We start from the raw sequence: 16,051 nt of genomic DNA, 5'->3' as shown, positions 1-16,051 counted from the left end.
TTTCAACAATTATCTCATCAAAGAGTCTTTCTATCCCTTTTTCTCTCTCTTCTTCTGGTACTCCTATAATGTTAATATTATTCTTTTTGGATTGGCCACACAGTTCTCTCAATATTCTTTCATTCATGGAGATCCTTTTTTCTCTCTGTACCTCACCTTCCTTGTATTCCTGTTGTCTAATTTCTATTTAGCTTACTCTCTCCTCTACTCCATCTAATCTGCTTTTAAATCCCTCCATTGTATGTTTCATTTCTGATACTGTATTCTTTAGCATTTGTATCTCACTCCTGAATTCATCACTGAGTTCTTGAATATTTTTCTGTAGCTCCATGAGCATGTTTATGATTTTTATTTTGAAATCTCTTTCAGGAAGATGGATGTGTTCAGTTGTGCTTGGCCCTCTTTCTGGAATTTGTGGGATATTGGTTTGAACCAGTTTCCTTTGACATTTCATATTTATAGATTGCGCCCTCTAGTGCCCAAAGCCTCTACTCTCTGGAGCTGCTCAGTCCTTGGACCGATGGCAGGGGTTTCAGGGAATTGGTGCTGGTGCCTGAGGGGAGAAAAGCATTGTTTCCTGCTTCCTGGCTACAGTGCCTGTCTCCACATCCAGGGCCAGTGGGCTGAGCATGCAGGGAGAAACCTCTATGCTTTGTACTTTAAGCTGCTGTAGGCAGGGCTACCCTCTGACTGGCCTAGTGCAGTGGTGGGGGCAGCCAGTTAGCAAGCTGCTGCCAGCAAGTAGGGAAGCACAGCAGGCTGCTTATCTCAGAGGGGGATCTTGGATCTGTGTAGCCAGCCAGGGGGATGGAGTGCCTGAAGCCCCTGAATGTTTCCAACCTGCTGGAAAGAGTGCACCCAGACAATTTTGTCCACCTGTCCTTTCTCCTGAGCAGCAAGCTCTGTACAATCCTTGCCCCTTTAGCAGCCCTCTTGCTGTTAGAAGTCTTTCAGACTGCCCACATTTATTTTGTCCCAGAGCAGTCAGATGTGGATCCCTGTTTTCCACAAGCAGCTGGAATCTCAGTCTCTCCAAGTGTTCTACCTATCTTAGCTTTCCAACCCCACTAATCTTCAGAGCACCATCAGCAAAGAGTAGCAAGGCAAATACTGCACTCCACTTCCAGAATTACCTTTCACAGTGTATCAGTCACCTTCCTGGGTTCGTGCTCCCAGAGCAGATCTCCAGGGCTGGGTGTTCAATAGTCTTAAGCCTCTGCCTCCTCCCTGCTCCATTTCTCTTCCTTCCTCTGGTGAGCTGGGGTACAGGAAGGGTTTGGGTATTTCTGGATCACTGCTTTGGTACTTTACCCTTTTCCTTGATGCCTGCTGGTTTCCCTAGGTGTAGGCAGTCTGCCACAGCATTCTTTCCTGTTGCTCTTTTAGGATTTGATGTATCTGCTATATTTTCATATTATATGTGGTTTTGGGAGGAGGTTTATGTCTCACCTCTAATGCCACCATCTTTAATCCTCCAAGCCAGGAGACATTTTAAATAACTGGAAATAGTCTCAGTGACTAGAGCTCTTGGGGTCATTCATATGAAGATGGCAGTTAAACTCAGGAGTGGTGTAGGAGATAATCAAGGGAGACAATAAAACTAGGGAAAGGAGATAAAAATGTAAAATATGGAAGCCCTTCAGCAATGTTGACATGCATCCATGTAGCCAAGGAAATGAATGGATAAAGAAAAAGTCAGAGCATAAGGATATAGAACCTTAGAGGATACCCATAATTCAGAGGAAAACATCACAAAAATACTATGAATGAGAGAGTACTACCCTATTTTACAGATGAAAAAGTTGATGCTGGGGAGGCAAAGTGACTTATGTAAGGCCATGAAACAATCACAACTCACCCTAAGTCCTTCCAGATTCCACATTGTGTCAATCTACCCACTTCCCAATCTCTGATAACCAATGGCTAGAGAGAAGTATACATATACTGTTATAGTCTCTTCCCATAGTATCCAGGATTTATGTAGGAACATAGGATTTTAAAGGAAAGATACTGATTTAGGACAAGACAGGAATGAGGACCAAAGCTGAGCCAGTATACACCAAAATTAAAATGACATTTTTGGTTCAAGTAGACATCTATTAAATAACAGTGAAATCACTACAACATAGGCAGCAAGAGCAGGTGGGAGTAGGGAAAGCAGTATAGGTGCAGATGGTAGAAGGAGAAGGTAAATTGATTTCTAAATTCTTCATTTGTCTTCTATTATGCAGAGAGTCATTTTTTTATGTATCTACACTTTTTCAATTTAGCCCTCACCAGGTGATGACTCTAGCTTTACAGCCTTAGCTTAATCTCTCCAGGTAATGAAACCATGAAGGAAGTTGATAATTGGGTTTTTCAGCTTAGGCTTCAATGTCTGCAAGCTTGATTTCATCTTAAATAATTGCTGGGAAGAAGTGTTCTATGCCAAATATGAGTGTGGATTGCTGTGGCAAAAAGTAAAATAAACCCTTTAGCAGAATACTAAAAGCCAGTTTCTGAAAAGGTATATTGCCAAACCATACCTACAGAATTCCAAGACAGCCAACCATCAGCAAAGAGTAGCAAGGCAAATACTGCACTCCACTTCCAGAATTACCTTTCACAGTGTATCAGTCACCTTCCTGGTATAAATGTATAGGTGAGATGAGATGTATGCCTAAGCACTTGTTGCCTCTTTCCTCCCTGAGTTGCTTGACAAACCTGAGTTATTCTCTATATATCCTTCACTGAAGATCTGGGCCAAAAGAGCTGCTTTCTGTTCAGACTTAAAGGCTAAAATAGTCTGAATTCCAAACAATACAGAACTTGTGCCCACCGTGGAGCCATGATTCCAAAGACAGACATTCTCAGAGCCTCTTTTACATTTCCACTCTTTTCAGAAGAAAGCATCATTGTCTCCAGAATCTGCCTAGTTAGCTCAGTGGCATGAGAATTTGCCAGCTTGCTGTGGTAAGGGTAACTCACCATAGCTGGTCTTTATCTTCTGGTATGCAGACCTCATACCTATTGGAGTACTCTGAATGGCACATTGATTTCATAAAGGAAAATGTACTAACAGAAACTCTAAGGGACAACCACTGCCAAATTTATTTTTATCTCAAAGTGCCAAGTACCTTATTATTCAGGGAGTACAAATAAAGCGATTATTTGTACATTAAGCAAGCTGGCTCAGAGTGTACTTTGCTCCCCCAATTTCCTGGGGGTTGGAGACAAAAACATTTGTACCATAAATGATGTTGCATGTCAATTCCAAGGCCTCTTACTTTCTAGATAATTCATTCCTTTTTAGAAACACACCAACATCTAAAGTACTATAATAGCTATCTCAATTATGTCCAGAAGAATAACAGTGAAACAGGGTAATTTTGTGAGTAGCAAGACCCAAAACAGTCCATTAAAACCAGATGATATTGAGCTGTCATCACAGCTTTTTAAGTCAAATACTAGCCAGTATTATAGATAGATTATGCTGATAAATAAAATAATCTTAGTTCATAGTACAACAGGCTGACTATTCTTAGAATGTGAATGTCTGGACTCCTTACAAATACTTCAGTATGACACACCAATCTTCAGAGATTTGCAGATGTCTGCTGCCTCTAGAGATTGAACAAGGAAGGAATATGGCAGTGAATGTAGACATGTTCATACAAGAGAAAGAGATATTTAATAATGTTCACTTTTCAACCTTACAGATTATCCAGAAGGTTCATCTCTAGCTGTGGAAACGGAAACATAGCAGTTTTCACATTTTTACTTCTCTCAGACAGGTCAGTATTCTGAGGGAGGCACACAGAGTGCCACCTGCACTGCTAAGAGGCAGTCTTGGGGGCAGAACTAGAAAAAGTAAGTTCTAATCCTGGTAAACAAGATGTTAAATTCTTCCCTCTTATATTATTCACATAAGCAAGAGTTCTATACATATTATACTGAAAAAGATTCCCTGATTCATTGAAAACTCACACTATTCACTTGGGCTAAAATGACCCCAGGGTATACAGAAACAGCCAAACATCCTGTTCAGGTTATTTACTTTAATACCATGAATTATAAACCTTGTCCTGGTGCATTTCAGGGCTCTGAAATGATGCCGACTATAAATAGATTCTTTTTGCCTGACTCCATTATGTCAGTTAATAACCTACTCTTATGCACCCAGAGGCAAAAAACACCATCCCTACACTCCAGCTCCCCCCAAATGTTACTAATTTGTTTATCAGTGGCAGGCAGCCTTGACCAGAGAATTATCTTTGGCCTAGTAAAAAGCTGAACAGCCTTCTCTTTGCAACATTCACAGGTAAATAAATCCAATGTAATTCAGTATTAAAAGGAGAATTTTAGTAATAGAAATGCCATGGAGCTCAAAGCTCTGATCCAATTAGCTTTCCAATTCTATTCCCATGAAAAGACTAGCAATTATTCAGAAGCCCATCTATTTGTGGGCTCTCATGTCTTCATTTCTTTTCCTTACAGAACCCTGCTATGTACCAGCACAGATATTGTATAAGACCTCATGTATGCCAGCCATTTTGCTATGTACTTGATACATATTATCTCATTTAATCCTCACATCAACTCTTTGAAGTGAATGTTACTATTCTTATTTTGCTTATGAAAACACTAAAACCCAGAGAAGTTAAATCACCCATTCAGCTTAGTAAATGGACAACTTAATTGCAACCCAGGTCTGTCTGACCTCAGAGTATGCTCTTTCTACTATGGCACTATATTTAAAAACCTGATGGGCAATTCACTGTGCATCTTCATTTATAATCAAAAGTTAGGGAGAGGGAAAAATTAAATCTGTATTCTTATTCAAAGCCCTGATGAAATGTTTGATGTTTAAGTGAAACAACTCATATGGCAGTAGTATCTAGGATTCAATTTATCTATGGTTGCTCATCTCTCTCATTTTCTCATTTTAGCATTTTACCATGGATATTCTATGGAGCACCAGTACTACGATATGTTAACAGATACTAAAAGGGGAAAAATGTTCTCCAGTGAAATAAACTTAGGAAACCCCATATAAGCAAAATTAGAGAGTTGTCTTCAGCACAAGAATTCTCAAGGCTTTTCCTATACAAATGAATTTTGCAGCTCTCCTGAGTGGATGATGTAGTATCTCTTTGAACTTACTTGACTGAACTTAGGTCATGAAACCTTATCTTAGTGCAATACTTATCAGGACTTATATAATATGCTAAGGAAATCTGTTAATCCCCAGAAATGGAATAAGTTTTTCCCAAATTTATATGACCAAATCCTTTTTCTTTTCAGAATATTTTGAGTGAATATTAAACTATAAAATATATTTTTATATGATTCCATACATAAGGAAAATTGCCTTTAAACAATGCTTTCCCCAGGGTACTCTGTTCAAATAAATTAATTGATTAATACTACAGGAACAAGAGAGTCATGTTTTGATAGTAAGAGAAAAGTATTTGGGACTACAGGAGGGAAGAGTGGGAGAATCATTTCAAAACTTATGAAGATATGAGTAATTTTAATATATATAGACACTTAATACAGTGATGTTTATAGAAAGTCCAAAAACAACCTGAATGTCTATCAGTAGGAGAGTGGTTGAATAAGTCTTATATGTCCATATTATTAAATATTTTATATATATTTTCTTTTGTTTCCCTTTTGTAAAGTTTTTTAAAGTATTACAGATAAATTGAATACCCATCTACTTAAACTTAAAATTAACAAATGTAACATATTTTTCATTTTCTCTCAATTTTTTTGTGTATAAAAAGAAATTATTGCCATAATTCTTACAGAAAAAAACACTGTTTCTACATATTTTCTTCAAAATGAAAAGACAAACTTGGAAAAACATTTGCAAAATATCTAACAAACAAAATTTAGCATTCTTAATTTACAAAGATCTTGTAAATCAGTTAAGGAAAAGGAAAACACAACAGTTAGAAAAAGGGCAAAGGATGTGAACAATCAACAAAAATTAAAATGAAGTCTAAGCATGAAAATTGTTCAACTTAAAGAAATGCAAATTAAAGTAACCCAAAAATATCAATTTTTATCTACTAAAGCAACCAATTTTTATAAAGTATAGTACCTAATGTTGGCAAGGAAGTGTTTGAAACAGTTTCTCATATATACAGATGATGTAACATTAAATTCATAAAGCATTTTTTAAGAGCAATTTGGTAACATACTAAAGACATTCATACAATTTTATTAGGTAAGTCCATTTTAAGAATTCATTTTAATGAAATAATCAGAGATGTACACAACTATTCATCCATTTATTACAATAGCAGGAAATTGGGGGAAAAACCCTAAATCTCTAATAATAAGGGAATAGTGAAATAAATTGCTACATTATGATGATGAGATATTATGCACCATTGAAAGTAATTATTTTGAAGAATAATAGGGTTATGTGAAAAAGCTGTATGAATGCCGTTTAATTTAAAAATACATTTTTATCACCTTTATTGAAATATAGTTCACATAGCATATGATTTGACCATTTAGAGTGTACAATTTAATTTTAGAATAGTTTTCATTACCCCAAAAAGAAGCCCCATACTCATTAGCAGTTACTTGCCCTTTCTCCACTTCCACCTCTAGGGAACCACTAGTCTACTTTATATCTGTATACATTTGCCTATTCTGTACATTTCATATAATCCATGATTCTATAAATATACTATGTATACTTTTGGGGGGAAAATATTTGCAAATCAAGTATCTTAACCTTCTAAAGTTTCTTATAAAGTGAAACATACACTTACCATATGATCCAGTATTTCCACTTGCAAATATTTCCCCTAGAAAAGTGAAAACCTGTGATCATACAAACATTTGTATATGAATGTTTATAGCAGCTTAAGAGACTTGTATGCAGAATATATAAAGAATTCTTACAATTCTGTAATGAAAACAATATCTAATTGTCAATGGAGAAAAAGGATCTGCATAGACATTTCTCCATATACAAATGATCAGCCATGAAAAGTTGCTTAACATTATTAGCCTTTAGGGAATGCACATCAAAATCACAAGATACCTCTTAATATCCATGAGGATGGCTCTAATACAAAAGACAGATAATAAGCAGTGGCAAGATTGTGAAGTGAGAATCTTCATACATTGCTGATAGGAATGTAAAATGGTGAAGTCACTTTGGAAAACAGTTTGGCAGTCCTTTAAATGTTAACCAGAGGATTACCATATGATCCAATAATTTCACTCCTAGGTATAAAACCAAGAGAAATGAAAATATGTCCACATAAAATTTCATTAATGTTCACAGCAGTATTATTAATAATAGCCAAAAAGTGGAAAAGATGTTAATGTCCATCTATTGATGAATAGGTAAATATGGCATATTAATAAAATGGAATATTATTTAGCAACCAAAAGATCTCATGCTACAACACAGATGAAACTTGAAACATTATAAAATTACATTTTTAAATAGAAAACAAGTCCATAACTCCATTGCCTTAGCCAGCAAAAACCCAAATTCCAAATTCATCCAGCTATATGCCTTCTCCATTCCTGTACTAAGGCTGCTGAGAACTACTACAAAACTAACATAACTGATTATAAATGCTGATTACAAATAACACACTAAGATTACATAGTTGTGGTCTTCAGCGTAAATAGCCTGATAAGTCTTCACTACATACCTACTTACCAGTATTTCTTTCCTCTATCATACAGTCTCTCTTTTTACTCCTATACTATTTCATAATGAAAGTCCTAACACATGCAGCAGGGCTAGAAAAAGAAATAAAAAGTACCCTGACTGGAAAAGAAGAAATAAAATATCCATATTTATGGATGACATGATCATGATCATCTACATAGATAATTTAAAGAATCTACAATAAGTACTAGAACTAATAAGTAATTTTAGCAAATGCATACCACACAATATCAATGCATAAACATCTGTTGTGTTTCTTTACACAAACAATGCATAATTAGGAAAGCAAAATCAAAAACACAATGCCACTAATAACTCTAAAACTTTACAATAACTCTAAAAAATTAAATAGACATAATTCTAACAAATCATACACAACATCTCTATGCTAAAACCTCCAAACCACTGAAGAAAAAGACCAAAGAAGACATAAGTACATGCCAAGACACACTATACTCATGGGTGAGAAGACTCAGTATAGTTAAGATGTCAATGCTCCCTAAATTGATAGGTAGGTTTAATGCAACCCCAAGTGAAATTCCAGCAGGAATTTTTGTGGATATACAAAAGCAGATTCTAAAATTATAAGGAAAAGTAAGGGATCTAGAATAGCCAAAACAATTCTGAAAAAGAAAACCAAAGTTGGAGGACACAAACTGTCCAATCTTAAGACATACTTTAATGCTATAGTAGTCAAGATAGTGTAGTAATGACTAAAGCATAGACCCATAAACCAAAGAAACACTAAAAAATAAAGTACAGAAATAGACCTACATAAAGATAATCAACTGATTTTTACACAAAGATTTAATGATAATTCAATGGAGAAAATACAATCCTTTCAACAAATGATACTCGAAGCACTGGACATCCCTACCCCAATACACCTTACAACACATACAAAACTTAAGTCAAAATGAATCATTGACCTAATGTAAATCATAAAACTCTAACAGTCTTAGAAGAAAACATAGGAGTAAATCTTTTTCACTTTGAGTTAGGCAAGGAGTTCCTAGATATGACATCAAAAGTAATATACATAAAAGAAAAAATTACAAATTGGACTTGAACAAAACTAAAAATGCTTTCTCTGAGGAGAATACTTAAGAAAATGAGGACAAGCCATTGACTGGGAGAAAATATTTGTAAGATGCATAACTGATAAAGGACTTGTATCAAGAATATATAAAGTACTCTAAAAGCTCAAAAATAAAACAATCATCACAATTTAAAAAATGGACAAAAGGTTTGAATGGACACTTCACCAAAGAAGTAGCAATTAGCAAAAGAAAAGATGTTCAACATCACTAGCCATTAGGAAAATGCAAATCAAAACCACAAGGATATTCCTCTACACCCACACTGTACAATTTTACTTAAATAGTGATAATTCCAAGTGCTGAGAAGGATGCAGAACAATTGGAATTCTCATACATTTCTGTTGGGAATACAAAATAACACAGGTACTCTGAAAAACAGTTTGGCTGTTCCTTATACAGTGAAATATACACTTACAATGTGACCCAGTATTCCCACTTGCAAATATTTCCCCTAAAAAAGTGAAAACCTGTTTTCACACAAAAATTTGTATATGAATGTTTATAGAAGCTTTGCTCATAATCACCCCAAACTGGAAAGCAAAGCAAATGTCTTTGAGTGGGTGAATGAATAAACAAACTATACTACTTATCAATAAGAAATGAACAGTTTATACAGCAATATAGATGAATCTAAAATGCATTATGCTAAGTAGAAAAAACCCAGTCTCAAAAGGCTTTGTACTGTATGATTCCAGATTCCATTTGTAGGACATTTTGGAATAGGCAAAAATATAGGGAGAGAAGAGGGGAGTCAAGATGGCAGCATGAGTAGGGCAGTGGACATGTCCTCCCAAAACCATATATATTTTTGAAAATACAACAAATACAACTATTCCTAAAAGAACAGAGGATATAGTACAACAGCCAGGCTACATCTACATCTGCAAGAACTCAGCATCTCATGAAGGGTGTAAGATACAAGCTGGGGCCTGGTTGGACCCAAGCGCTCCCCCCACCTCAGCTCACCTGTGGGAGGAAAGGAGCTGGAGCAGGGAGGGAGCGGAAGTTCAGGACTGCAAAATAACCAGCCCTAGTCATCTGCACCGGGAGTGCAGAGACACATTGCATCATGTGCTAGATATTAGGGAAATGGAAAAGTAAAATCTGCAGGTGGATCCCCTGGGACAAAAGAAAAGTGAGTGCTTTTTAAAAGTATTAAAGGGACAGGGGCTTCACAGCTGGGTGAAATCATCCCAGCACACTCAGCCCAGCAGGAGCTTTGGGCACCCCAGCCCCCTGGGAGGCAGCGCATCTCTGAAGCCCTTCACGATGATAAAAAGCCTGCCATTCATTCCCCCACCAGCATGACCCCACTACAGCGGCTGAGCCACCTGGGAGTGAACATGGCCACAGCAGCTGCCCAGAGTCCCCTCCCAGTGTGCAGCCACCTGGGCCAGACCCACGGGCCACTGCCAGTGTGCAGGTACCTGGCACAGGCAGAGGAAGCCAGGACAAGGCACCAAGGGGCACTGTTCTTGGAGGAGAGAACACATGGCATGCCTGCCTCTCCCCACAGGACTGTAGGCTTCCCCACACATAGCAGCACAGGGGATTAACACGTATTCTGCCCCCAGTGTGAGGGTGACTGAAACAGGCAGCAGAGAGGGGAAGGGTGACCAGCAAGCAGGAAGGAACTTTGTCTTCCCAGTTGACACATGTGCCATCTGCCTACAACTACCTCTATCACCATGAACAGATGGAATAATTTGATCCAGTCCATAATTAGCCAGACAACACCTGAGAGAGAGCCTGGGGAGACAGATATAACAAATCTTCCTGAAAAGGAGTTCAAAATAAAGGTCATAACCATGCTGATGGACCTGAAGAGAAATATGCAAGAGCTAAAGGATCAAGTTAGGAGGGTGAATGCAGAAATAAAACAATCTCTGGAAAGACTTAAGAGCAGACTGGATTCAATGCAAGAGACCGTTAATGGAATAGAACTCAGAGAATAGGATTACAGAGAAGCTAAGGCAAAGAGAGATAAAAGGAACTCCAGGAATGAAAGAATATTAAGAGAACTGTGTGACCAATCCAAACAGAACAATATTTGCATTATAGGGGTACCAGAAGAAGAAGAGAGAGAAAAAGGGATAGAAAGTGTCTTTGAAGAAATAATTACTGAAAACTTCCCCAAACTCGGGTAAGAAATAGTCTCTCAGACCATGGAAGCCCAAGGATCTCCCAACAAAAGGAAACCTAGGAGGACAACACCAAGACATATGATAATTAAAATAGCAAATATAAAGGACAAGGACAGAGAGATATATAAAGGCAGCCAGAGAGAGAAAAAAGATTATCTACAAAGGAAAACCCATCAGGCTATCATCAGACTTATCAATAGAAACATTACAGGCCAGAAGAGAATGGCATGATATATTTAATGCAATGAAACAGAAGGGCCTTGAACCAAGAATACTTTGTCCAGCATGATTATCATTTAAATATGAAGGAAGAATTAAACAATTCCCAGACAAGCAAAAGTTGAGGGAATTTGCCTCCCACAAACCACCTCTACAGGATATTTTAAAGGGACGGCTCTAGATGGAAGCACTCCTAAGGATAAATAGATGTCACCAGAGAAAATAAAATCACAGCAAAGAAAGCAGACCAACCAAATACTAACGAAAGGCAAAAAATAAAATCAACTGTTCATAAAAGTAGTCAAAGGAAACAGAGTACAAAACAAAAGAGTACAGAATAAAACACAACATGTAAAGAATGGAGGAGGAAAAATAAGAAGGGAGAGAAATAAAGAATCATCAGACTGTGTTTAAAATAGCTTAATAAGAGAGTTAAGTTAGATGGTTAGATAGTAAAGAAGCTACCATTGAACCTTTGGTAACCATGAATGAAAAGCCTGCAATGGCAAAAAGTACATATCTTTCAGTAATCACCCTAAATGTAAATGGACTGAATGCACCAATCAAAAGACACAGAGTAATAGAATGGATAAAAAAGCAAGGCACATCTATATGCTGCTTACAAGAGACTCACCTCAAACCCAAAGGTACACACAGACTAAAAGTCAAGGGATGGAAAAAGATATTTCATGCAAAAAATAGGGAGAAAAAAGCAGGTGTTGCCATACTTGTATCAGACAAAATAGACTTCAAAACAAAGAAAATCACAAGAGATAAAGGAGGACATTACATAATTATAAAGGGGTCAGTCCAACAAGAGGATATAACCATTTTAAATATATATGCACCCAATACAGGAGCACCAACATATGTGAAAGAAATACTAACAGAATTAAATGAGGAAATAGAATGCAATGCATTTGTTCTAGGAGACTTCAACACACCACTCACTCCAAAGGACAGATACACCAGACACAAAATACATAAGGACACAGAGGCACTGAAGAACACACTAGAAGAGATGGACCTTAGAGACATCTACAGAACTCTATACCCAAAAATGGCAGGACACACATTCTTTTCAGGTGCACATGGAACATTTTCAAGAACAGACCACATACTAGGCAACAAAAAGAGCCTCAGTAAATTCAAAAAGATTGAAATTCTACCAATCAACTTCTCAGACCACAACGGTATAAAACTAGAAATAAATTGTACAAAGAAAACAACATGCTCCTAAATAATCAATGGAGCAATGGCCAAATTAAAATAGAGATCAAGCAATATGTGGAGACAAATGATAACTATAGCACAAAGCCCCAGCTACTGTAGGACGCAGTGAAGGCAGTTCTAAGAGGAAAGTATGACAGCTTCCATCTAGAGCTGTCCCTTTAAAATCCAGGCATATTTAAAGAAGGAAGAACAATCCTGAACAAATAATCTAAAGCCACAATTATTGAAACTGGAAAAAGAAGAACAAATGAGGCCCAGAGTCAGCAGAAGGAGGGACATAATAAAGATCAGAGAGGAAATAAATAAAACTGAGAAGAATAAAACAATAGAAAAAAATCAATGAAATCAACAGTTGGTTCTTTGAGAAAATAAACAAAATATATAAGCCGCTAGCTAGACTTATTAAGAGAAAAAGAATCTACACACATCAACAGAATCAGAAATGAGAAAGGAAAAATCATGACGAACCCCACAGAAATACAAAGAATTATTAGAGAATACTATGAAAACCTATATGCTAACAAGCTGGAAAACTTAGAAAAAATGTACAACATCCTAGAAAAATACAACCTTCCAAGGCTAAGCAAGGAAGAAACAGAAAATCTAAACAGACCAATTACCAGCAATGAAATTGAATCGGTAATCAAAAAACTACCCAAGAACAAAACCCGGGCCAGATGGATTCACCGCTGAATTTTATCAGACATATAGAGAAGACATAATACTCATTCTCCTTAAAGTTTTCCAAAAAATAGAAGAGGGAATACTTCCAAACTCATTCTATGAAGCCAGCATCACTCTAATACCAAAACCAGGCAAAGATCCCACCAAAAAAGAAAATTACAGACCAATATCCCTGATGAATATAGATGCAAAAATACTCAACAAACTATTAGCAAACTGATTTCAAAAATACATCAAGAGGATCATACTGTGATCAAGTGGGACTCATCTCAGGGATGCAAGGATGGTACAACATTCGAAAATCCATCAACATCATCCACCATATCAACAAAAGGACAAAAACCACATGATCATCTTCATAGATGCTGAGAAAGCATTTGACAAAATTCAAAATCCATTCATGATAAAAACTCTAAACAAATTGGGTATAGAGGGCAAGTACCTCAACATAGTAAAGGATATACATGACAAACCCACAGCCAACATCATACTTAACAGCGAGAAGCTGAAAGCTTTTCACCTAAGATCGGGAACAAGACAGGGATGCCCACTCTCCCCACTGTTATTCAACTTAGTACTGGAGGTCCTGGCCACAGCAAGCACACAAAGCAAAGAAATACAAGGCATCCGGATTGGTAAAGAAGTCATACTGTCATTATTTGCAGATGGCAAGATATTGTACATAAAAAACCCTAAAGACTCCACTCGAAAAATACTAGAACAAATATCTGAATTAAGCAAAGTTGCAGGATACAAAATTAACACAGAGAAATCTGTTGCTGGAATAAGTGTCCATCAGAGAAATGTTGAACTAGCAGAAAGAGAAATCATGAGAACAATTCCATTCACAATTGCATCGAAAAGAATAAAATACCTAGGAATAAACCTAACCAAGGAAGTGAAAGATGTACCATGAAAACTACAAGATACTCTTAAAAGAAATCAAAGAGGACAGTAAGAAATGGAAACTCATCCCATGCTCTTGACTAGGAAGAATTAATGTTGTGAAAATGGCCAAGCAATCTACAGTTTCAATGCAATCCCTATCAAAATACCAACAGCATTCTTCAACGAACTAGAAAAAATAGTTTTCGAATTTGTATGGAACAACAAATGACCCCAAATAGCCAAAGCAATCGTGAGAAGAAAGAATAAAGCAGGGGGGATATCACTTACCAACTTCAAGCTCTACTACAAAGCCACAGTAATTAAGGAAGTTTGGTGCTGGCACAAGAACAGACCCGACCAGTGGAACAGAATAGAGTCGGATATTAAACCAAACATATATGGTCAGTTAATATATGATAAAGGAGGCATAGACATATAATGGGGAAATGACAGCCTCTTTAACAGCTGGTGTTGGCAAAACTGGACAGCTACATGTAGGAGAATGAAGCTGGACCATTGTCTAACCCCATACACAAAAGTAAATTCGAAATGGATTAAAGACCTGAATGTAAGTCATGAAATCATAAACCTCTTAGAAAAAAACATAGGCAAAAATCTTTTGGACATAAACATGAACAACATCTTCTTGAACGTATCTCCCCAGGCAAGGAAAACAAAAGCAAAAATGAACAAGTGGGACTATATCAAGCTGAAAAGTTTCTGTATAGCAAAGGGCACAACCAATAGAACAAAAAGGCATCCTGCAGTATGGGAGAACATATTCATAAATGACAGATCCGATAAAGGGTTAACAAACAAAATATGTAAAGAGCTCACCCACCTCAACAAACAAAAAGCAAACAACCTAATTAAAAAATGGACAGAGGAGCCGAACAGACACTTCTCTAAAGAAGAAATTCAAATGGTCAACAGACACATGAAAAGATGCTCCACATCGATAGTCATCAGAGAAATGCAAATTAAAACCACAATGAGATATCACCTCACACCAGTAAGGATCGCCACCATCCAAAAGACAAACAACAAATGTTGGCGAGGTTGCGGAGAAAGGGGAACCGTCCTACAGTGCTGGTGGGAATGTAAATTAGTTTAACCATCATGGAAAGCAGTATGGAGGTTCCTCAAAAAACTCAAAATGGAAATAACATATGACCCAGGAATTCCACTCCTAGGAATTTACCCTAAGAAAGCAGCAGCCCAGTTTGAAAAAGACATATGCACCCCAATGTTTATTGCAGCACTATTTACAATAGCCAAGATATGGAAGCAACCCAAGTGTCCATCAGTAGATGAATGGATAAAGAAGATGTGGTATATATACAGTGGAATATTATTCAGCCATAAGAAGAAAACAAATCCTACCATTTTCAACAACATGAATGGAGCTAGAGGGAATTATGCTCAGTGAAATAATCCAGGCGGTGAAAGACAAGTATCAAATGATTTCACTCATCTGTGGAGTATATGAACAAAGAAAAAAACTGAAGGAGCAAAACAGCAGCAGACTCACAGAACCCAAGAATGGACTAACAGTAACCAAAGGGAAAGGGACTGGGGAGGATGGATGGGAAGGGAGGGATAAGGGTGGGAAGAAAGGGGGCACTATGATTAGAATGTATAATTTGGGGGAACACACAGAGAACTGTACAACACAGAGAAGACAAGTAGTGTTTCTACAGCCTCTTACTACACTGATGGACAGTGACTGTAATGGGGTTTGTGAGGGGGACCTGGTGATGGGGGGAGTCTAGAAAACAATGATACCAAAATAAAAAATATATATGTGTATACAGAGAGAAAGAAAACAGATCAGTGGTTGCCAGGTTTAGGATCAGGGAGGGTGTGCATTCTATCTGAGTTGGTAGCTACAAAATGCTATGCATGTTTAAAAGCTCACAGAATTGTACACCAAACAAATATTAGATTTGCTGAATTAAAACATTCAAAAATTAAGCAAAAATTTTAAAATCTATTTGCTTCTCTCAAACTCCTTACACACTCCTTCCCTCCTGTCTTGCCAATGGGTTTCAGCCCTGGGCAAGTTCCCTACGGATTCAGTGTGACCAAAGAAA

The 16,051-nt window shown here is 37.1% G+C and overlaps 1 protein-coding gene across 4 annotated transcripts in view; it reads left to right on the top strand.

Moving 5' to 3' along the window:
* Positions 1–16,051, top strand: part of ZDHHC15 (zDHHC palmitoyltransferase 15) — a 126,548-nt gene that overhangs the window by 103,082 nt on the left and 7,415 nt on the right. For 2 of the 4 annotated variants that reach the window (XR_012127249.1, XM_017652038.3), the window contains exon 11: positions 3,699–3,773. The exons of the other annotated variants lie outside the window; for them this stretch is intronic. Coding sequence is in view for 1 of the 2 variants with exons in the window: in XM_017652038.3 (XP_017507527.1) it covers positions 3,699–3,742 (44 nt within the window). In the remaining variant the exon portion in view is untranslated. The remainder of the gene's footprint in view (positions 1–3,698; positions 3,774–16,051) is intronic. 4 annotated transcript variants of the gene reach the window in all.

Source organism: Manis javanica, chromosome X (assembly GCF_040802235.1).
Source record: "Manis javanica isolate MJ-LG chromosome X, MJ_LKY, whole genome shotgun sequence".
In the NCBI taxonomy this organism is placed as follows: domain Eukaryota; kingdom Metazoa; phylum Chordata; class Mammalia; order Pholidota; family Manidae; genus Manis; species Manis javanica.
This window is presented reverse-complemented; position numbering and strand designations above follow the sequence as displayed.